The sequence below is a fragment of the Pezoporus occidentalis genome, unplaced genomic scaffold (assembly GCF_034315485.1).
Source record: "Pezoporus occidentalis ecotype Australia unplaced genomic scaffold, CSIRO_AGI_Poc_V1 ctg99, whole genome shotgun sequence".
Classification (NCBI taxonomy): domain Eukaryota; kingdom Metazoa; phylum Chordata; class Aves; order Psittaciformes; family Psittacidae; genus Pezoporus; species Pezoporus occidentalis.
This window is the reverse complement of record NW_026916358.1, coordinates 695,228-718,578: the sequence shown is the minus strand read 5'-3', so window position 1 is coordinate 718,578 and position 23,351 is coordinate 695,228. Positions and strand designations below refer to the sequence as shown.

Genomic DNA, 23,351 nt, shown 5'->3' with positions numbered 1-23,351 from the left:
TTTGGGAAAATTCAACCAATAATTTTTCAGTCTGGAACAATTGGATGTTGTGACAAATAATATAATGTTCAAAGAGGATGTAAAAATAAATTAATATCTTACTATTTAACTTCAACAAACAAAGCAGGTCTCAGTTTAAGACAACTGAGTCATTTTCAGCCATGAAAGATAAATGAACATTTTCTGCCCTTCCAGTAAACACGATGCTATCATTGAAACCAATAGGGAGATACACACAGAGACATTATATATATATATATACATATATATATATATATATACACAGACACATATATGCCTGCATCAGAGGGCAGGATTTGGCCTAGATCTTACAAAATGGTAGTTTGCAGTTGACTTTCATGTGTGTTTATGTCTTTAACAAATAGAACTACAGAACATTCATGTATCATACATGTTCAAATCTTGCAACTGCAGCATGTATGAAACATCAGCATATAAAAAGTCATCACTGTATAACCACCTTTTTTTTTTGAAAAGTCAGTGTCAAAAACATAAAACCCAGTTGATTTATTAAAACCAGATACACTGTTTAAGTGCTGAGGTGGGCATTAGCTTTCTGCTGTTGTAAGCAAAAGAATCTATTAACACACAGAAGGTGAAAGTGGCTCAGAAAATGAGAAACTCTCTAATAAGGTACTTGAAGCTTTACTAACACTGTACCTGACACTACAGTTAACTGAACACCAACGTAAACACACCAAGGTACAGGTACCAATGGACACCTCTCACAGCTGTGCAAGCCGTGGGCCCCATCCTGCAAACACCCCTGGTTCCAGAGCTTCCTCCCAAGGCTGGTCCCACTCTGTCCTACTGCAGCACCCAGCAGCAGCCCTGACTTCTGCCAGCATTTGTAGGACAGGTGCCTCAGATTTCAAATGGATGAAAATCAACCCTTCATCTCTTTAGGCTTGAAAAGGTGGAATAGCTTCTGAAAAATCTTGTATAAATACTTCTCTAAAAGTATTAGAGGTTTTCAATCTAATAAAATATTGAACTGCTTTTAAATTAGGCAAATAGTGTTTGCGCTGCTTTTTGTAAAAAAGTAACAATATTCCTTTGCAGTGAGTTAAACATTTCCAGTCACTCTTCCATTTACTCTACAGAAAGTAAGAGGCAGAACTATGCTGATTTTGTTGATGCAATCACCTGTGGAGTTCTGGAACTGCCCCATGGGTTTTTGTGTAGTGACACTGAATCTTAAGTTCATCCCTTTCCACAAGTCTTTCCTCCAGTTTGTTTTATTCTGGTTCTTCACTCTTCTCAGAACCCCCTCCAGCTGAATTATCTGCCTCATAGCTTTTATCAAGAGCATCTTCAAAAGGTCTCCCACTGCAGTCATAGGTTTTACTTGTACATCCCGTATGTGTTCGAATGCGAGCTCCTGGCTGGTATAACTGCATGGCTGGGCGATCCTGGAAGAAAGGAGGCATGGTTAACACTCTGAGAAACCTCTGAAGGATACATATGTGGGATTTTAAGTGATGAATGTTTGTGAAGAAAGCAGATGTTGTGTTAAATCATTTTACATATCCTAAACCCAGGAAAAAAAATGGAGTGTAATGAAAATTGACTGAGTCTTTAATATCTGTCTTGTTTGTAACGCTATTCTTGGGAGCCAGGCATTTTGAGTAAGTGAAGAAAGCTGTAAAATTTAAAAGATCCTATGATACATGATCCTGCCCCTCTACTCTGCACTCGTAAGACCTCACTTGGATTATTGTGTGCAGTTCTGCTGTCCTCAACATAAAAAGGACATGGAACTGTTGGAGCAAGTCCAGAGGAGGCTATAAAGATGATCAGGGGACTGGAGCACCTCCCATATGAAGACAGGCTGAGCAAGTTGGGGCTGTTCAACCTGGAGAAGAGAAGGCTGTGTGGAGACCTCATAGCAGCCTTCCAGTATCTGAAGGGGACCTACAAGGATGCTGGGGAGCAACTCTTCATCAGGGGCTGTAGCGACAGGACAAGGAGTAATGGGTTAAAACTTAAACAGGGGAAGTTCAGGTTAAATATAAGGAAGAAGTTCCTTACTGTGAGGGTGCTGAGGTACTGGAATGGGTTGCCCAGGGAAGTGGTGAACGCTCCATCTCTGGCAGTGTTCAAAGACAGGTTGGACAGAACCTTGGGCAACATGGTCTAGGGTGAGGCCCCCCTGCCAATGGCAGGGGGTTGGAACTTGATGATTTTAAGGTCCTTTCCAACCCAAACCATTCTATGATTCTATGATTGGACATAAACAAGGAGAAACAGTGCTGACAATTATCAAACACAGTATTACGGGTGAAACTCTGAAAAATATTGCTACTTTCACTAACATCAAGAACAACAGCCTGTACACTTGCAACTCTGCAAATGAATGAAAAATACAAGCATAAAAAAAAAAAAAGGCAAACCAGAACAGTTTAGCAGGTAACAACTGGAAAATTATCCTATACTAAACTTCACCAGAGTATGTTTTATTCTTGAAATTTCAATACGAAAACACACTGTTTAGAAACTCTGCTAAAGGAGTCTTTTCCTAAATAAGAATGTTTACTTAATGTTATTAAGTAACCCATTCACCAAAACCTGAGCTTTCAAACAGCGTATTTTAAGACAGTGGCAGAGCACTGAAACTGTTCTAAATCAAACCATACTAATTTTCAATTGCCTTCGTAATTTGAAGTCATTCTAGTCTGTTGTTCTTTCATTTTCTTATTCCCAATATGCATTTTCCCTTTTTCTTTCCTTTTCCTTCACCTTTGTCTTTTTTCCTCCACTTTGTTTCTCCATCTCTTTAGAGCAGATAACAAGGTTCACTATTGGGCCATACAACCAGATTATTCTAGGTAGTACTCTGTAGTATGGTATGAAACGTCTGACATCCATCTTTCTGCATCACAAACAGCTGCATAAAGCTGGATCCTCTTGACAAGTAGTGCCCACTGAAAGTTTATGGTAAAGGGTCCAAATGATTTTTCATATCACAGTACCTTGTAGTTTGCATGAAAGCTAGCACAACTCAAGAATTTGTGCATTCTCACCCTCTCTACACAATGGTCTCTGAATTAGCTATTTACTTAAGTCCTTAGAGTTCCTTTACCAAGCAAGGCCTAGCCAATCCATAATTCCCTTACGAGCTGGGTAATCCAAGTAAATTTTTAAGACTAGCATGCCACTTTTTTAAAATTTCATTCAGATCAGGAGTATGACTCTTTTCAATATGCTTGTAAAATACAAGGCTTCCAAGAATAGCATTCTAAAAGTGCTAGGGTTGAAAGGAAGATAGACAGTCTTCCCTATATATTGTAAGTATGAATGAGCAACCTGTAACTTTATTTTAGCTGCTGTTGTCTTCTGACAACAACAGAAAGAAGTCTGTGTTTGAGTGAAAATGAAAGAATTACTTTTTTTGAAAAAGTATCTTCATGCTGAATTTGAAAAGTAAAACCTGTGATCTTGAAGCATATTTAACTAATGAAAGATTATCCTAAATGAATAAAAGAACCTTATTTCTTATGCGCTCCTTTGTGGATGCCATGTCATCACACTTGTCCTCTTTACCCAGTTTGTCTACTGCCTCCACAGTGAAGCTGTAGCTGTAGTTCCCTTTCTTTCCTCTGTCTTGATTGTATCCTTTCCCCCACTTCAGCTCTTCTTCATTCCTTCTCACAAACTTGTCAAACTCATAGTGAGCTCTATGCTTTCTGCCATCATCCAATCGATACCTTTGTCTCTCAGGTTCTTTTTCTCGAAATCTTCTCTCCAAATCTCTTTGCTCTTTGTCACTGTCATTTTGTGACCTATGAGTATGCATAAAAAGAGAGAAAATCCAAGCATTTAACAGAACAAAAACCAAACCTTCGGAAGATTATGATACAAAGCCTTCGTTTGACTTCAACAATGTTTAGATCAATTGCATGGAAAGGCTGTTTTCTTCTCATTAGAAAGGGGTTAGGTGCAATTTTCCTGCATTCATGTATGTCCAGCCCTAGATGATGCATTCAGTTCAAAATAGCAGACAAAGCTTTACAAGCAAAATTAGATGATTGTGCAACTGTTGTGGAAGGCCTGTTCTTCAACTTTTATTCTTTCTAGCAATCCCATAAATAGTTCCCCAATGCTCTGCACATAAACACATGCTTTATGATTAGCTCTCGTGGCCTGTTCTTGAGGTGACTCATGTATGAGTAAACCCTTGAATGGGAACATTCAGGGCCTGAAGGAACATATATCAATTTTTAAAGTTTTATGTCTCTATTTAACAGAATTTTTATTCGCCAACACTACAACCTGCAGAAGGCATTTGTGAAATTAATAGTTATGTTCCAGGATTTTGTTTATTACAACTCCAAGTAATTTAGCCTACCTTTGCATATTTCATTTAGGCAAAAGACCATTACCGTACCACAACATAATACTTAATTTCTGCTATGCTGCAATGGATTTATATTATCAAGATTATTAGTCTGCAACATTCTGCTGCCTGTCTGATACAATTCTCAGCTCTCTCATTCACTTCTTTGCTCCTGTTCAGCAAGCAGGTGCTTCTTTCATACAGCCAAACTGCAAATAATGAAGAAAGATTACAGAATAGATTGAACTTTAAAAGGAGCATAGACACAGGCAGTTTCTTTTTATACATTACATATGGATAAATACTTAAAATTGAAACAGGTAAGTTGCTTTTGACAGTGGGCTCATGTTTTGGGAATCAGCCAACAGAATCAGGGAGAGTGGTGATTTTCTAAGGGTGTAGTGATCAAATAGTGATATGCTTCCCATTTAGAATGGTTTCATATCAATAAAATTGTATCTTTTTGTATCACTTTAAAAAAAAAATATAATTGTGAAAATTGTCAGCCGCTGCCATGAACTTGGGCATTACTGGGGCCACCAAGACAGGGGCCCCATCTCAGCAAAATCTGGAGGTCAGCAACAAAATCTGAATGACAGGTAAATTATTCAGCATCTCAGAAGTCTGTGCGTGTGTCAGTATTAACACATTCACCAAGTGGAAGCAACATCCCAGCTGTCACAGACATGTGAATCAACCACAGTTAGAGAGATACTGTACCTGTAGCATATATATATATACATATATATAAAATATTATGTTAGCTTTCAAGGGATATGTGGCTGTAAGTTATTTTGTTTCAGGTTTAAAAGGTTATTCTAGACACTAACTCCAAGTCCTAGCAAGGCTCAGAGCATAACCTTCCAAAAAGCCAGGATGACACATCTCAATGTGTTGCTGTAGCATTGGCTGGTACCTCTCTCTTCCCCTGCTTGTTACTGTGGGTGAGGAAGGAATGGATGCACCTGGAGATGGGCAGGTGACAGGGTTACAAACTCCAGTTCAACAGTGGTTAAAGTACATTTCTAAAATTGAGTCATACCAAACAGGCAGGCAAGAGAGGAAACAGTGAGGTAAGCAGCTACAAAGTAGAGACACAAGAGAAAGTTACACAGCCAGAGAAAGAGAAAGCAGAAATTAATGGAAGGGAATAGAAGCATACTTCTGCTTCGTAGAGTTTCAAATCCCCCTGTGTCCATGTACATTCACATACCTACTGAGGTTTTAATCTGTGGTAGAAAAATATTGTTACTGAGCTTTAAGATACGGTTTCAAACAGGTAATTCAGTCTTCTGAACACAGAGCTGGAAGTTAGTTTATTAAGTGATTTCTGAGTCAGTGACAAAAATAGTTTCAATTTTAATTCTTGAGCCAGGTGAAATAGCTCACAGTTTGCAACCTAATCACATCCACTAATAATCATGATGAAATGAGGCCTTGGAGAGACAAGGTAGTACTTACTGTACCTGCACAGTCAAAAGGATACTGGTTTGCACCTGGGAAAGTAAGGCATCTTAGCTAATTTAGTCTGACATCAGTAATAGAAGGAAGGCCTTACCTGATGGGGAACAGGTGAAATAACAATGAAACTCTGAGTTCATTTCATGCAGAAATCCTTCCAATCTGGGATTTCAAAACATTTCACAAGAAAAAAATTGCATCCACTAATACTGCCATCAGGTCAGCAAGCTGTTACTAAAAGCCTTTTACAAAAAGGACAGTGAGAGATTTGGTCACACACAGAATGAAACCAGCTCTTTGCTGACAAAACACCAGTCAGTGCATCAGTTATATCCTCTTGAAGCCTTGAGATGAAAGCATTTAGGATGTAAAGTGAAGCCTAAAAGAGAAATATTACTTACTTTTCCTTAAGGTCTTTTAGTGAACCCTCCAAAGACTTGGATCTTATACTCCCAGATCCAGGTGATTTTTCCCATTTGTTTTCCTCAATGTCAGCTTCTTCGCCTTTTTCTTTGTGCTTTTCACTGGCCAGTTCATCTCCTTTTTCAGGCTTCTTGAGAAGCTAAGAGATATTTATTTACATTATGATGTAAAATTACTCTCCTCTGTTGTAGCAGACATTTTAAGAATGTATTAAATATATTGGTGGCATATTAAGATTGAAAATATTTAAATGATAGGAATGTATTTTACAAAGTTTTATTTATTTATGAAATTTAAAGTTATTTAAAAATGGCAGTTTACTTTTGCTGAGGAATGAAAGTCATTACCAGGCATTCAACTGCACACTTTTAAATATGCTGAGAATACTGCAGAAAGCACTTATCTACTCTCTCCTGACTTTTATATATAAAGACATTAATATGGTCTTTGATTTCTTAGAAATCGGATAATAGAGCTCAATGTTACTGTTAATTAAATAAGAAGTAGAACTTCTACCATACTACAAAGAGATCAGTATTAATACTTCACTTCTTGAAATCCTATATATAAAATATGTGTCATGTGAACTACTTTGGATAGACTGGCATACAGAAGTATGTCCTTAGTATAAATACACCTTGACAGCAATACAGACTGAGGAAAATATCACATAAGAAGAAAAGACTGCATTATATTTTCACCTTGGAGAGAAAGATTTTCAAGAAGCCTCTTCATTTCCTGACAAATAACCCACACAGGGCTTGAGCATATCTAGCATTATAGGAATAATCTTTACAGAAGGACCATATCTCTTAACATAGCAGGAATAAGCAGAGCTCCTCATGAGCCTTTTCATTTCACCAGTTCTTCTGAAATGAGCACAGGTTATTCTTCTCTGATATTTAGAAGTTCTCTAATATTTCCCTCTGGTAACATTTTCCTCTTCTGTCAGAGATAGAGCTAGCTTTCAAGGTTACCACAGATACATCATAAATACTGGGGGGTTTTGGACAATCACTTTGAGGAATATATTTGAAGGAGTAAGTCTCTTTCTTCTGAACTTCTAGAGTGGTTTCTTATGCCCAGATATGAAAAAGCTCTAATTTGCCTTCAGAACTATTTTTATACATTTAGGTGAAGGAAACTGTTATCCAGAAGAAAAAAGAAATAGGTCTGTGGCTTCTCAACACGAGATCTGGAGTGAGTCTGTGTGTCCTTGCATTAAGCTACAGCCTCTAACACCAATTTTCCTCTTCAAAACAGCCTATAAAGCTTTTCTAATACCACAAAATTTAGTTCAGATGAATAGGCTGTATCTATGTCATCTTATACAAATAAGGTTTTAAATGTCCAGAGTTAACAGCACAAAATACACCTGCCTAAGTGAAACCATTAAAACCACGTCCATTTAGACTGTTATTAAGGCAGCGCAGCCTGAAATTAGAAAGACTTTGTTATAACTTGGTTAAAGCATGCTATTAAAATACGTAAGTTCTGAGCATAAACACTAAAAACTCTCTGCAGATATGGCTAGAGGAAGATTTACATGACATGAAGTATTAAAGCCATATTTGCAATAATCTTCCTACATGCTGGCACAGAACAATTTGTGTATGTCAGGTTATGTCAGCACAGAAAGCAGCAGCGCTGTATAAAGATATCTGAGTTACCGGCCATGACTGCATCAGCACTTTATAGGCTGGTATCTAAGTAACTGATAGTTACTTAGTAACTGATAGTACTAGTAACTGATACCTAAGGCAATCAGCTCCACTTTCAAACAATGTTACTTAAAGTCCTATGTTACTTTCCCTTCCAGTCAGAACGGGCCTGGTATCTCCACACTATACTGAAGCACACTAAATTAAACAGTGACATAGCAAAGGAAGTTCTGGATAATTTCAACAGAAGAACATTATGTTTTCATAAAGGTACCTTGATCCTTATTTCTTTTTCAGAGATTTTCTTCTGCTTCTCCACTTCCTTTCTTTTACGTCTTTCTTCTTCTCTGCGCTTCCTTTTCTCTTCCTCCCGCAGACGTTTCTTCTCCAGTTCTCTCCGCCTTCGTTCTTCTCTTTTCTCTTCTCGTATTCTCTGAAGAGTTTAAAATGATTAACTTTGAATTGTCCAACAGAAAACCATGTGAAACATAAATGTTGAACTTCAGGCAAAAGTCTGAACGTACCTGCTTTTCTAATTTTCTATTTTTAATATATTCCAAAAGGGGTGTTGTTCTTCTAGCTAAAACACAAAAAATTTGTGATGTAGTGTTCAACTCCTAAAAAATGTACTCATTACTTTAGTACTAACCCCTTTTTTATTAGCTTGACCTGCAAGGGAGCTAAATAATTAATAAACCTATTTGTTTTACATATTTTTGAAGGCATTCCTATCATTCTGCTTTAGAAACATGCTGTTGCTTTTTTGCTCTTAGGGTTAGAAGCAACAGAGATAAGTTGCATCATTATTTAATGTTTAAGTAAAACTCATATCTTTTCAGTTCAAGATAATGGGCTTTTTTTTTTTCTCTTGCTCACCAAACAGTTATTTCACCAAAAAGGAAATAAATGTGTTCAGAATCTGTTCCTACCTTTTCATTTTGTACATCAAAACCCAGCTATATTGCTGTTCATATGTAGCCCATGTAATCTCACACAGCACTTTTCAATCCCAGGTTTCAAAGTACATCATGAAGGAAGCATTTTCGTTCTCATACAACATTTCCACTGAACTACCATTTAGCCTTCACCTCTCTAGGGGAAAACAGGATGAATAAGAGAGAAATGGTTTGTTCCAGTAACACAGCAAAGTATCAGCAGATTCAGTAAAACTCTGGCTTCCCAAATAGCAAATCAAATGCCTCATCTGCTGGATCACACAGCTAGTCTTATGTTACAGAGCTGTCTCCGCACTCTGAAATCCAGCCTAAGTCACCTGCCTGAACCATCCCCAAATGCTACAAATACTCAGAGAACATCAACAAATTCTGTGTCATGTATAGCATTCATGATTTACAGCTGTTGTTAGTCACAACAAATTTTGTCAGTCTTAAGATGTCCCAGGATAGAGTTACAAAAAATGCTTACTACTAGGAGTTGCTCTACAGTTATGCATAGGATTCTTCCTCAAACCTGAAGAAAATTTCACAACTGAAATGCATGGCAGGATTTGGGAAAAAAATAAAAATAAAAAAGGAAGAAATAATAATAATAAAAAAAAGTTTCAATAGATTTGAAATGGCATAGCTAAAATGTAGACACAATTCATTCCAAAACACCTAAGTGTTTTTCTCTTGAAAGTGTGAATATTCTGAGAGCAACCCATTCATTAATGATAAAACCTTGTTACACATTTATGAATGAGAAGGTTTGAAAGGACTCAGTATTTATTTTTAGAAAATCTCAATGGTCAAAAGCAACAACCAAAACCTTCCCTACCAGGCCCTCAAGACCTTCATCTCTGCTCCTCTCTCTCCAGCTCCATTAAGTTCTCCTGTTTGAGCAGGGTCTGCTTCTGGGCACTTTTACATGATGAAAGTGATCACAAATTGTAATTGGAGGGCCTGGGGAAAGGATAAGCTGCACTGGGAGTCCTGAACAACCCCAGCCATGACTAAGGCTGTGGTGCAAAAGGTTTACTCAGAAATTACAACTGTAAATTCAAGGGAGAGAGGCGGTGTGATAAGTACTGTCAGAAGAGGAGGGCAAAAAAGAATGTTTCTCAAACCTGACTTTTACCCATCTTATTTATGAGCCTTATTCCAAATAAAAATCTAACAGGTTTAACAGGTCTTTCCTAAAATATTTAAGAAATTTTAAAATAAAATAAATTACAAAATGAGGACCTCTGTCAGCAGTGACTTTCATACTTAATCCTGCTCTCTACAAAAAAGCCAGAAGAATGAGCTTATTTTCATCTTGTCACAAAGAAAAACTGCTGTATCTCTCTCTGTCATGCAAAAACTGATGAGCTAATGTATCTAACATGATGCATGAAACATGCTGGTTTGCAGTAACACTACCTGGAAAGATCTTGAGAATGTGAGGCCCAATTCTGCCAACAAAGTCCTGAGCATATCTGTCATTGACTTCAGTAGGAGTTAACACCTTTACAACTGGACATACAACTAATCCTTCCCATAATTCTGCTATAAATTTGCTATCCACTGAAGTTTTATACTGCTAGAATAGCCATAGTTTTGAAGAGCAGAAAAAATAACTAATTTGGTATCCCATGATTTAACAGAAACAAAAAATGAATACTCCTAATGTAAAGCTGCCTTCACCCAACATTCTTATTCAGAAATCTGCAACTCTCATGACTAATCATTTTTGCTGATATTTTTAAGTTTATAAATCTTTCTTGTAATTAACTGCAAACTTTCTGTGAATTGTAAACTTCTTGGAAAATTTTGACTGCTTTTACTCTGCTGTCAAATACTAGGGAAGATTTGGAGCAAATAAAAATTGTTATGGAACTTCCCTATCTAGAACTGTAACAAACAAGTTCTACTGATAACAGGATTATTTAAATGTCCACACGTCTTACTTTTAAATTTCCTCTAAATTTAATTCCAAAACTCTCCAGGCAACACTCAAACAACAGCAACAAGTGGTGAAACAGCTTGAAGCTATGGTACAGGAGGTTTAGACTGGATACTGGGAAAAATTTCTTCACCAAAAGGGCTGTTGAGCACTGAAACTTGCTGCCCAGGGAAGGTGGAGTCACCATCCCTGGAGGCAGTTAAAAGATGTTTTATGTGGCACTTAGGGTCATGTTTCAGTGGTTGACTTACAGCGCTAGGTTAATGGTTGCACTTAATGATCTTAAGGGTCTTTTCCAACCTAAGTGATTCTATGATTCTGTTCTTATGATTCTAATCAAAAGAGGTGGCTACTTTTACACTGTAAAAAAATAATACTGAAGGTTGTTTTTTCTTCCTATTCAATTGTCATACCTAGGGAAAGACTAAGTGTACTGCACATTGTCACTTACAGATACAGCACATCACTATTCCATGTCATCCTGAAAGCTGCATAATAGCACTGAAGATTTCAATGTTGCTCGTACTAAAGATTCCCCCCAACACTGTGAAACTCATGCTGCATGCATACATAAAACAAGGTGTTGCCTTACTTTCAAAGCTTTTGCAGAATCTTGACCATGAGAACAGGGATCTTTCCATGTTTCTCAATAAAAGCAGCTAGTACCAATGATCAATTGTTAAATAATCAGCTATTTTAGCTTTTAAAAATAAATCTTCCACCTTTTAATACATCTGAGAACATTCAGAATTATTAAGGACCTATTTCTCAAGCTACTGTGCATGCAAAACTTCCAGTAGTCAAATGATTCCATGCATAGAGACTTAATAGGTAGGGTGTTTCCTGCCACAACTTGGCTGGATAACAAAAATTTAACTGCGATAGTCCCAGTCTGTTAGACTGAGCAGGTCAGCTCTTGCAGGCAATATAATAAAGATATAAAAATAAGATACTTGAAATTCTCAATAGTAAGGAAAATCAAGAAAACAGACCAATGAGTTCCCTTGTTTTGGCCTCAATCTCTCCCAAAAGAATCTCAGGATTGGCACAGATTTTCTCTTCATCAGCACAATAACTCTCTAAAAATTTCCTATATTCTGGATCTGTGAAGAAAAATTTTTTGATTAATACTTCGCAGGGCATCACAGAAATGGAATCCACTGGACACCTAGAAAATATGTTTACCGTCTTCGATGCTCCCGGCTTTAGCATCTTTCTTCTTCAGCTTCTTTTTTGAAATCTTCTGGAATGGAGCAAATTCAACCACTGCAGGATACTCCAAACCTTAAAGGAGATCAGTGCTTAATTTTGTGAGAGGTAAACACTTTCCCCATATTCAAGTAAGATTTTCAAGTCTTGAAACTTGTGTTGGGCAGTCTAATTCACCTAACTAATCAAAGGTGAATGCTTCTACAATCCCATCCAAACTTCTAATAAAATTATTTTAGATTCAAACCAAAATACATTTGTATTTTAATTATATATAGCAACATTGAATAGTTTTGGACATGCTAACAAAAACTTTCAAAATAATGTCTACTGCTGCACAATAAATTTCTTGCATTACCATTTATAATTCATTTTTAATTCTTCATTGATTAGAAAAACTTACATAAAATCTCAGCCTGACAAGTGGTAAATACTGCTGAGATATGAATCTGAAAGAATTGAGTTGTTTCTGTAAAGTTTTGCTGCCAAAAAGCTTAAAAAGTAAATAAATGCTGGGTGATATGCAATAATAAAACATACCACCTTCTTTCAGAACCATAACTGTAAAACTCAACATGTAAAATTGTGTGAAACTTCATTTCTTTCTGTTTATGATGGACTACACAACTTCTTGACTGTGTTTACTGGCATGGATTCTGTTTTTAATTCTGCCTTAAAACACTGGATTCTTCTTTAGACTGGAGTCAGAACTGTGTGTAACTTTTGAATTTTGACTGGTTTCCACTTGCAGCAGGTCCAAGATTATAATTTGCTGAAGTCCACTGAAAACCAGGCTTAAATCTGTTAGAACATTTGTTAACCTTATTGAAGCTGGTAATCCTTGTTTTAATTTTAGCCTCATAAATGCAATACTGACAGAAGCCTCACCAGAGGGCATATTTAATCAAAACCTGTGCTCTTTATTTGCACAATCAATCATGCTGAATTGGCCAGCTGTGTCCATGCTCAGTTTTGTAATATACAGAATATCCTGGATTCAGTAAAGCGTAACACTGAAGAATGTGCTCAATTTGGGAAAAGTGAAGTCTTGGCAGAATCATAGTTTCTTTCTAATTCATCTAAAACACACAGAATTTGAAATCTGGGAATCACACACTGTGTGTACAGAGTAGACAATGTCTACAAAAGAAACCCACGTGCTTACTTCTGTTTCATACAATCCATGCTTTTTTTTTACAGAAGGTATGCATGAAGGAGGCAAGGAACTGCTAAAGGGAAAATGCCATTTCTTGGCTATGGCAGTTTCATTCATGGTACTGTTAAGAGACCTGGATTTATCCATACCTACATTACAGTTTTTCCTTACTATTGAGTAAACTTTTGCAGACTGAATGTTCTAAAAATGGCAACCAATTTTGTCGATCTTGTTCTAGATCCCTGCAAATGTGCTAAATCATCAGGCTGTACATACCTCAAAGTGGGCAACCAAAATTATGAAGTCTTCGTCTTGCTTTTTCAAAATGGGAATAAGTGGCACAAATTTATCCCACAGAAGTACACTGCAGATGTAATGATTCATGCTTGCAATGTGTTCAGTTACTGTTGTAATGCATTGTGAAGTTCACATAAGGATCTTAGTAAGATGCTGACAGCATATTGTTTAAGGTATAAGAATGCAGATAAAGCATGCACATCACACAGACAAGCAAGATTGCATGTCAAATATATTTTGCACTTCACCATTGCTCAAGTGCTAGATTTTAATATATGTTTAGGTAATTAGCTGTTTATCGAGGAAAAAAGACATAACTAGCAAAAAGGAAGCAAATGAAAGTTCTATAATAGTGTATGTATACACGCACTTAACGTCTTACAAATAGTCCAACCTTTATTATCAATGAAGACATAGCCATCAAAGCGATCTCTAAAAAGAAGGATGTCCTCAGGATTTCTAAAGTTAATGTATGCTCTTGAGTAGAGATGAGGATAAAGGCTGCAACAAGAAAAAATTTTATTTTCTGTTATTTACGATTCTGTTCAGAACTACTAAGAAAGTAGATCACACTGCAATTTTCATCTTCTTTGAGAAACAGCTACCTTAAACATGCATACTGAAGCCTTTACATATACAAATCTAATTTTATATATATATGTATGTATATAAAACAAAAAGCAACTGAACAACTGGGTTCCCAGATGCAACTGTGAAATTTATTCCGAACTGAAACTAATACTTCTAGTTTACTTTGTCTCCCTGAATTGCGGAGCATATGCTTCCATTGCGCAGGATCACATTTAATATATGATTATAAAATTAATCATATTTAATTTAATTTTAAATCTCATATTTAATGATTTAAGAAACAGGAATAACAGAAGTCCTTTTGGGGAACTTCTTGATCATGCTAAGGAAGTGTTTTGTCACTGAAACAGGAGAAAGCAAGTAAAAGCTCCTAGTGAAAGGGCAGTTGCCATGCTGTCACTGTATTTAAAGAGATTTCCACCTTTAAGAAAGATTAAATAACCCAATAATTGGCAAAATAATCCACTGAATTACATACAAATAAATAAACTCAATCTGACATACGCCTATATCAATAGATATGAAAAGTCTAGATGTGAAGAACAATTACTGTGAAAATCCAAAGCATTTCTAGCAAAACAACAGGTACTTACCTAAACTAATTCTGATTCTTCCAGAATTTATTGGCAGAGACCTCACTCTAAGGGTAAACGTTTAATGTGCCTAATAAAAACCTCAGGGTTGGCACACCATCAGTGAAACTGATTTCATATAATTTAATGAATTATCACACATCAGCTAAGTTATTGTGAATCATGGCATGTATATGTTTTAAACCCCAGCAACTGTGATACAGCGAAGTTTGGCTTGAACTATGTTCAGTGAATTCTGTGATGGCTTTGTATTATGCCAGGTTTTTGAACACACCTCAACACAAGCCTCTAACTTTAACACCCTATGCTCATATGAACATGGCCAGTCTTCAGACAAACTGAAGACCAGCAGCAGGAGACAATAAACACACATAGTTGCAACTTCATTTCAATCCCATTGCTGTTTCAGAGGAGATTTCCAATTTTATGTTTGATATTGTAGCCAGGAGGAATGTGTTAAACAAAAACACCTAGGTACTTTTTTTTTCATTTAATTTTCATTTAGCTGCAAATACCAGCTATGGAGTGTTTGTACAGCATGCAGAGGATGTCTTCTAAGGAAGAGCTATTTCATCTATATATACTCTTCATATTTTTATATTCTAGGATGGGAATAGCATAATAGTGTAAGCAGATACCCACAAAAATGCCTGCTAGGGCATGGCTGGGTCTATGCTCCTGACACAAATCAGACACTGCAGGCATGGCATGCTCCTTCATCCACCCAGCCTACACTAGTGCCACGCAGCTATGGGCCACTTGAAAGCACCCTTTGACAGCTTGACTAAGTGAGCATAGATGCACGTGGCTGTGCTTTGTCATGGGGTTCTGCAAACTGTTCAGAATTCTCTGGGATCAGATGTGCAAATCTCCAGTCTGCATATGCAACACAAGGTATCTCAAGAGTGGCTGCAGTTACCACCAAGATGCAAAGCAAAAAAAAGTTGGTTCTCATATGAGTCCAAGTTAGCTGTCAGGGTGCTTAGTGTATTAAAGCCTGATCACTGAGTGTTTCAGACCCCTGTCTTAGACTTCTGACCCAGCAATGTGCAGTGTGCCTAAAAAAAAAAAATGCATAAAAGTCACTCTTGAAATGGGAAACTACTAAATCTAGCAGACTGAATGCTTGGCACTGGCTTGCATATTAAATACTGTCTCTTATTCCATGTTTCGGACATCTGACTTCCAAGTGCTGCTCCCCTCTCTGGATTTTACCTTCTATCCATGGAGGACTCACCAGTGTGGCTCACAGCAAAGAATGAACGGGGCTTCACAGGGCCACAGGCACTCTGTGGCTAATACCCTCTCCTACAAAGAAACACTCCTGCTCTACTCATGTACTTTGTGTTCTGGATAAAACACAGCTTTTGCTCTTCAGTTTTCCTTCCAGCCAAGTCCCACAAAAGGGCTGCTGGGCTGTGTGTGCCTCCTCCTTTTTTCAAGGAGCACGAATTTCATTCAGGATTTGAATGTGGTTTGAGGTTGTGCAGTTATAATCAGGCAGCTGGTTTTATTTTGCCATGTTTGCTGTTTATAATGCTGCTTTCCATTCGTATCATGGTTTGGATAGATGCACTGCATGTGATGTTGGTACTCTGGGATATCACTTAGAGCAATCTGATGGCAATAACACAGATGGGTTTGACTGTATACACTTCTCCAGTACAACACAGTTTATTCGGTTTTTGCTGTACATTAAAGGATATTCAATCTTTTAGGTTACATGGGTTTCCATAACATTATTATCTCTTTAAGCCCTTATTTTTATGACAATTTTAGTAACAAACACATTCTAATAGTTTGCTTCTACAAAATAAGTTTTAACACAACTGTGTAAAAAGCTTGGTATACACAAAAGCCATTTTAAATAGGTATTTATAATATAAATAGCAACACGTAAACTATAAAACCAGCCATCACATCTTAGTAAAAATACTTATCTATTTATCAATCGTGGTGTATATAGACATATACATGTATAGATCTCCATGTGTAAATTTGGAGTGTTAAATAAACTCCTTCATCCATTTTTATATTACATAGTAAGTTCTGATCAAATGAGTGATTTATCATCTACATTGTCATACCAAGCTAAAATCCACTGGCCTTCATGCTTGTCTCTCACCTTCTGTGGTCACTCACACAGCTGATGGAACTGGAACAATTTTAAATTAGTCTTTCCTTTTTAAAAGTGAGCACAATTTGCCCAGCAAAGCAGCATCAGTTGTGATGACAGACTGTCACTCATTCCATCCAGAACTTAGTAGTGGTGGTTCCCTTGAAGATCTAAAAATGCTGCCCCTTCAGTGCTGCAGGTTCCGGGTGCCATCCTACAGTGTTAATGCTATTTGCCTACAATAACCCTGAGCAAAACTTTGGGAAGAAGTTACGGAAGGAAAAGGAGTGCTGTCTGCAAGGAGCTTTATCATTGTCTGTGATACGTGGCATGGCATTGACTATTTGACTGGCCTTCATGTAAACAAAGCTCCTGTTCAGATCCCATTACTTTTACCTCACAACACTATTAATGAGTCCTAGCACTCAGCATCAGCACCAGTACCAAGGGATGACCCAAATCCTGCAGGGCCAGAACTCAATTGCTTGACTCAAGTTTTAAAAGATTCAGAAATATTTACATGCAGACAAAAAAAAAAAAAAAAGTATCTGGGAAAAAAAAAAAAAGTTAACATTTGGAGTCTGAGAACAAGATAGACTGTCAGGAAGGCAGAATCTTTATTATCAGCTATGGAGAGTGTGTCTATCCAACAATCACCCCTAAAGGTCATAGAATCAGTGTTTTATTTGCACTTTGATGTCAATATACAAGAGAGAGTAAATGTAATGCAGTGAATCAGATGGATCTAAAAGAATGAACAAAACACAATGCAAGTTGCTTTCTGAATTGATTTTACTGAAATAGATATAACTGAGAAAGTGTGATACATTAATGACATTGCTTTATCAAATGAAACCTTAAAAAATTTACAGCTTGCCTCTAATAAGACACTGTAAACTTAAAGATAACCTTTAAACTGCAAAAACAGATAAACTGGAGTTGATATACGTGTCTTTTTTGGTTTGTTCTCTAGGTGAAATGACCTTGGAAATAAGAATGTAGGAACAATTATACTCAAGACCTCTCTAGTTCTCTTTCCAGCAGCAACAAGTGGATGATGCTTACAAGTAGCTTGTTAAAAAGGAGAAACTGTACACTGACACTTCACCTAGTATATCATTTCAGTTACTTGCAGTCTGTGGACTTCGTAATACAGAACTTTTTCCTTGTGTTCAATCGGCTTTCATAAGTAAGTGCCTAACTGCTCCTGAACCATTTTCAACCTCCGTAATTTCTGGCATCAGCTGCTGGCAAGGGGCTGCATGGTTTAACAAGGTGTTCTGAGAAAAAAAACAAACCAACAAGCAAACAAAACCAACACAAAAACCAAAATGCAACCAAACATCAAAACAAAAACCAAGTCTGTATTCCTCAGAAATCTGCAGGAGCTATTAGAAAATTCTGTTATCCAGAGTTTCACATGACAGGGTTACACTGAGACAATACAGCAAATCTGTCTGCTCCCACATCAAAACATTTGCAGGCCCTCTTCTCTTTCCAACAAATAGATCCTCTTCACTGAGTAGCTTCTCCAAATCATTCTTACTTGATAACATGAAATTTGCTTTTAATCGTCTCTTTTTTTCATTATCACTGCATTCCCTGGATTGGTTGCCACTATGCACATGGTACACAATCTAGAAAAAAGCTCATCAGTGAAAACCAGAGGACACTGTAGAGAGAACATGTCCACCTTGTGCTGTAGCTCTTCCTGTCAGCTGAAATGGTGTGAAAACACATCTAGAGTCTTCTGAAATTCTGTGAACAGCATACTGCAACACAATGCATTATACTCAGAAAAGAGTTCTCCAATGGATAAGAGAAGACTAAGACTCAGTGGATTAATCTTGTCTCTAAATTACAATTTCTAAAAGTTGACTTTATATTCTTGAGTGTATGAACATGTAAAGAGTTAAATCATAAACAGATGCACAAGGCTGTGCATCAGCATTCAAACAAAGGGGGCAAAGTGATCCTGGGCCAGTCAAAGAACAAGTAACCACTCAAGCCAATACTCTGCAGAACCACAACTAAATGCCTATTGAAACTGTGTCGTTTGATAAAAGAAGTTGCAGCCACACAAACCTTGACAGATTAACCCATTCTGAAAAACCACACCTTTTGTATGAAAGTATAATTTTTAAGAAGATGAAAAAATATTAAGCAGTTCATGCTGAAAAGTTCAAACTTATATGAAAACACTTTTTTTGTAGAAAGTTTAGATTTTTGAAGGCAGAAGAGAACATGAATCCAAAACTCAGGAGAGAGAGAACATTCTTCTCCCAGATCATTCTTTTATCATAGGGCTCATACACAAGACTAAAGGAAACTGAAAATCCAAGTAACACATATATAAGATTCCACTGTTAAAAAAAATTAAACATGTATATTCTTTGCTTGAAGTCAGGTAGTAAAACCATATAAGAAATACAGCTTTATTTTCTCCAGACTCTATACTTTTAATCACCAAGATCTGCTTTTCAAGGCAAATGAATTTTTCTACTGTTTTAAGCATGTCCTCATCCCTCTACCAGAATAAACTACTGTGTAATACAAGCAATCCAACAGGCTTTTTTATACGTACATACATTCTGCCCCTAGCTATATGAAAGTACATGACAACATAGCATGAGAGAAAAAAACAGTTTCATCAGTAACCTGACACGGGCGCAATTAAGTAAGTAGGCAGTAAGATTTTTGATACTCAAAAAAATCTTGCGACATAAAAGCAGAGAGAAAAGGAAACTTCATACAGACAGCTGTTGTCAGTGCCTTCTCTTTTCTACAATGGCTGACTCCCTAAATTCCTATGCCAACAACTGTTCTCGAAAACTGTAATCTTTTAAACTGTTTTCTGGCATTTGTGTAGCCAAACACACTCAGGACAGAGAGATGCTCTTCTTCAGAGAAATTTTGCTTTGCCTTTCATATTTTCCCCATATGAAATGAACAGCTGGGACAGAAGCATTAAAGTGACTCATCTGGAAGTACAGTCGACAAACCTCAGAAGAAAAATGTAACTACGAAGACTTTCAATCATACTAAATGCTTCTCTTTCCTAACAGTGTATCCTTTGTGGTTCTACCAGGAAATCTGAAGCCCCAACTATTTTGTTTCTGTGCATTGGTGTAACTTTGTAGGTCACACAACTGCCATAAAGATTCACTAAGTAAGACATGTTTCTTTCTGACTGTGGAACTGACTTTGACAGATTATCTAGTCAGACTTAACCACCTAATAACATAGTGGTGGCAAGAAATGGCAGCACCTTTTCAAACAAAATCAACCCAGGAACCAGACTGTTCTAAGCAAAATTGGTCACAAGCAAATCCCTACACAGGAAAGGCTATCTGCTCTGGGTGGGGTCACCCCTACCTTTAAAAGTTGGTTAGCAATAAACACCCAAGATCCCTCTCATCAATCGAAAGAATCTTGTGCCAGTGGAGGGTGATTCAGTGCACGCTAAGGCTAAGAAGGGCAAGGAGGATCAGTTTTCCAGAACACATGTAGATGTAGCACACAGGGTATTTTGTTCATTTCAGTGGTTAAGTTCCTTCTCTTCTGGAAATTGTGTTGTTTGAAAGGGAATTATATTTTACTATGGTGATACTGAATACATAAATATAGCAGCAATTTTATTTTAGTTTTGCATGAGACAAAAATGAATAAAACTGAATTATTTGAAAACCACATAAAATAAATACACAAACAAGTAAGCAAACAAAGAAATTAAGCTGAAATGGCACTCATGAAAAGAATTGCGTGATGTCTGCCCTAGGTTGAATCTTTCTCACAGCCGATAAAACAGCCTGTTGCATTTTACCAATGAAGGTTAAAAGAGACGTCAGGGTTTCTAACCAAATTATGCCCTATTCATATACAGAAATATTCTGGTTTAAAAATCACCAGTGTAAAAGAAAAAGGCAGGAAGCACTGCCTCTGCATATGTAGCCAGCTTTTCAGAAATATTTTAAGTAACCTAACAGAACTAACAAAAAGGGAAAACCAGGTGATTCGGTATGTCCAAAATACCTTAATTTGGCTTTAAGCACCTGAAAACCTATATAAACAGCTCATCCTCACCTGGGATCAGCAGTGCAAAACTCAAAATAATCATGGGCAGGGAGAGGATGTAGCTGTTCCTCCAGCTGCTCCTTAGTTAGACAAGGAGGAAGGCGTCGAATAACTACCTGCACATATAAAAGAAAAAAGGAGATTTATCTTTGATCTAAATACTGTAGAAAGAGACTAAACAAATCATGTGACTCCTCCTTAAAAACTGTTCCCTGAATAGTAATTTACCTTGGACTTGCTGACAGGTGGAACAATTTCCCTATCTCAGTTTCTGCTAAGGCTGTAAAACTGTAGGGTAACTGAACTATTCTGATGAAGAGCTTGAGAACCACTGTAATTTAACCAGTAACAAAATATTTAACAGATGACCAAAAAAAAAGAAATACATACTGACAACACAGCATCAGTATACCATTTATAGCACCTCTTAAACTAACTTTTAAGTCCTTTATTACAACACTAGCTTTGTGTATTAGGTTTATGTGTCCAGGTTCTGGCAGCAGGGGCTCCAGGGTGGTCTTTGTGAGGAGAAACTGGGGCTAGCCTGTGCTGGACACAGAAGGTTCCAGTGGACCCACCACAGGGCACAGCTCAGCTTCTGCCAAGACAGTGGCATCTCTGGAAAAAGTATTTTAGATGGGACAGAAAAGGCTGCACAGCAGCAGAGGAGTAAGGGGAAAAAGCACAAGAAATGGCCTTGCAGACATCAAACTAAATGAGGGAGGGGAGAAGGTGCTCCAGGTGCCCTGAGATTACCATGGTGAGGACCCCCTGCAGCCCACGGAGGTCCACAGTAGAGCAGATATCCACTTGCAGCCCGTGGAGAACCCCATGCCACAGCAGGTGGTCATGCCCTGAAGGGAGTTTCAGCCTGTGAGAACCCGTGCAAGAGCATGTTTTCTGGCAGGACCTGTGGCCCACAGAGAAGGAACCCAAGCTGAAGAAGGCTTATCCTGAAAGACTGCAGCCCATGGAGAAGACACATGCTGCAGCAGCTCATGAACAACTGCAGCGGGTGGCAGGGACCCCCGCTGGAGCAGTTCATGAAAGACTGTATCCCATGGCAGGGGCCTCACGGTGGAGCAGGGAATGGGTGTGAGAAGGAAGGGGCAGCAGAAAGGAGCTGTTATGTTCTATCTACAACCCTCATTCCCCACCCTCCTGCACTGCCTGGGGGCAGGGGAGGGAAAGCCTGGGAAGGAAGAGGCCAGAAGGTGTTTTAATCTTTGATTTCTTTTCTTTTACTTAGCAATAAAATAAATTTTCTTCAAGTTACATCTGTTATGCCCGTGACAACACTCTGTAAATCATCCCTCTGCTTCTACCTTAACCCATGTGTTTTTCTAATCTTATTTTCTTCCCCTGACCTGCTGAGGAAGGCATGAAGGAGCGGCTGGCTAGGGATCTGACAGGCATTAAGTCAACCCACCACATTCAGGTAAAATGGCCAGTAATAAAGGCCAGCAAACTAAATGAAAACCTTTGGGACACAACGATGGCAGCACAGACATCAGTAAAATGGCCATCAAGCTTCAGGCAATCTATTTCCATTTCCCAGCAATACCTGGGTTTAACTCAACTTTTACGCTATGGTGATTTTCAGTTTTTCAATTTAGAAAACGAGAATAAATCTAATCTCGTACTACTCTATGCAACGCATTCTTTGAAAAGTGCTAGAATAAAGCAAAGGCGAGAGAAGTGCTCTGGTCCATGCAGACGCTGCTTTGCTACAGCAAGTGCCAATCTCGATTTCTGAAGCGCTAAAGGCGACGAGGAACGCTGCCGGGGATCTCGAACACCTGAATTAACAGGCACCCTCATTCTTCAGACGAGCCAACATCCGTTTAAACATCTGAATCTCCTGAAATTAAGCCTCGCTCTGTCGAATGAGGCCTACCTGCGCCGTGCTCCCCGCTGCAAACTTCCTCTGGTCCTGCGGGATCTCCCACCGCAGACGCTCCGCTCCCGCCTCCCTCCCCACCCCGGGCGAGCCCCGGCACCGCCCCCCCCCTCCCCGCACCGCCCCGGTCCCTCCGCCCGCCCGGAGCTGCGCCCGCGCCCCCTCACTTTGCTCAGAGCCGTTTTTTTCTCATCTCGCTGTCTACCCGGCGCCGGGTGAAGCAGCGGCGGCGGCGGCGGCGGCAGCAGCGGGGAGGGCGGGGAAGGTGGCGCTGGCGGCGGCAGCTGGTTTGGCGGAGCCTCTGTGTCGCGACGCGGAGAGTCCCGCCGCAGCGGGATGTCCATGGACCACTTCTCGCGGCCGCCACCCCTCATGAACCCCGGCCCGGACTCCCGCTCCGACCGCACGGAGACCCCGCTACCGCCCGCAGCCGAGCGGAAACCTCGCGAGAACCGGCCGGTAGCAAGGGGGAATCTCGCGAGGCTTCACTGGGGGCGAGCGGGGCTCCGCTGCCCTACCCGGTCGGCGGTCGAGGCTGTGAGAGGGGCGTGCCGCTGCCGTTGGTGTCTTCATCCGCATCCTCCCGGCTGCTGGGGAAAGGCGGTTTCATGCACCCCACTGTGCCCGTGG

The 23,351-nt window shown here is 38.7% G+C and overlaps 1 protein-coding gene across 5 annotated transcripts; it reads right to left on the bottom strand.

Annotated features, from left to right (window-relative positions):
* Positions 1-884: 884 nt before the first annotated feature.
* Positions 885-23,178, bottom strand: UPF3A (UPF3A regulator of nonsense mediated mRNA decay). 5 transcript variants are annotated; one of them, XM_062607011.1, is made up of 10 exons: positions 22,889-23,178; positions 20,831-20,937; positions 13,842-13,948; positions 11,971-12,069; positions 11,778-11,888; positions 8,427-8,482; positions 8,177-8,335; positions 6,220-6,380; positions 3,729-3,803; positions 885-1,433 (listed from the first exon to the last, which is right to left on the bottom strand). In XM_062607011.1, exons 1-10 carry the CDS (start codon positions 23,093-23,095, stop codon positions 1,088-1,090), a joined length of 1,428 nt encoding a protein of 475 aa, XP_062462995.1. In that variant the 5' UTR covers positions 23,096-23,178; the 3' UTR covers positions 885-1,087. The 5 variants fall into 5 exon arrangements, 4 of the variants coding, with proteins under 4 accessions (XP_062462995.1, XP_062462997.1, XP_062462998.1 ...); XM_062607012.1 differs by having other exon boundaries at positions 1,223-1,433; positions 3,565-3,803; XM_062607013.1 differs by lacking the exon at positions 13,842-13,948 and having other exon boundaries at positions 1,118-1,433; positions 3,509-3,803; positions 22,889-22,981.
* Between the last annotated feature and the right edge of the window lie 173 nt (positions 23,179-23,351).

Bases quoted from the DNA above. Each gene is read 5' to 3' on its own strand.
- UPF3A (XM_062607011.1), bottom strand. From the start codon at position 23,095: ATGAGGGGTGGCGGCCGCGAGAAGTGGTCCATGGACATCCCGCTGCGG. The intron at 13,949-20,830 runs GTGAGGATGAGC...TTCTTGTTGCAG, and splicing joins TTTTGCACTGCTGATCCCAG to CCTTTATCCTCATCTCTACT. The intron at 3,804-6,219 runs GTAAGTAATATT...GCATACTCATAG, and splicing joins CTAAAAGACCTTAAGGAAAA to GTCACAAAATGACAGTGACA.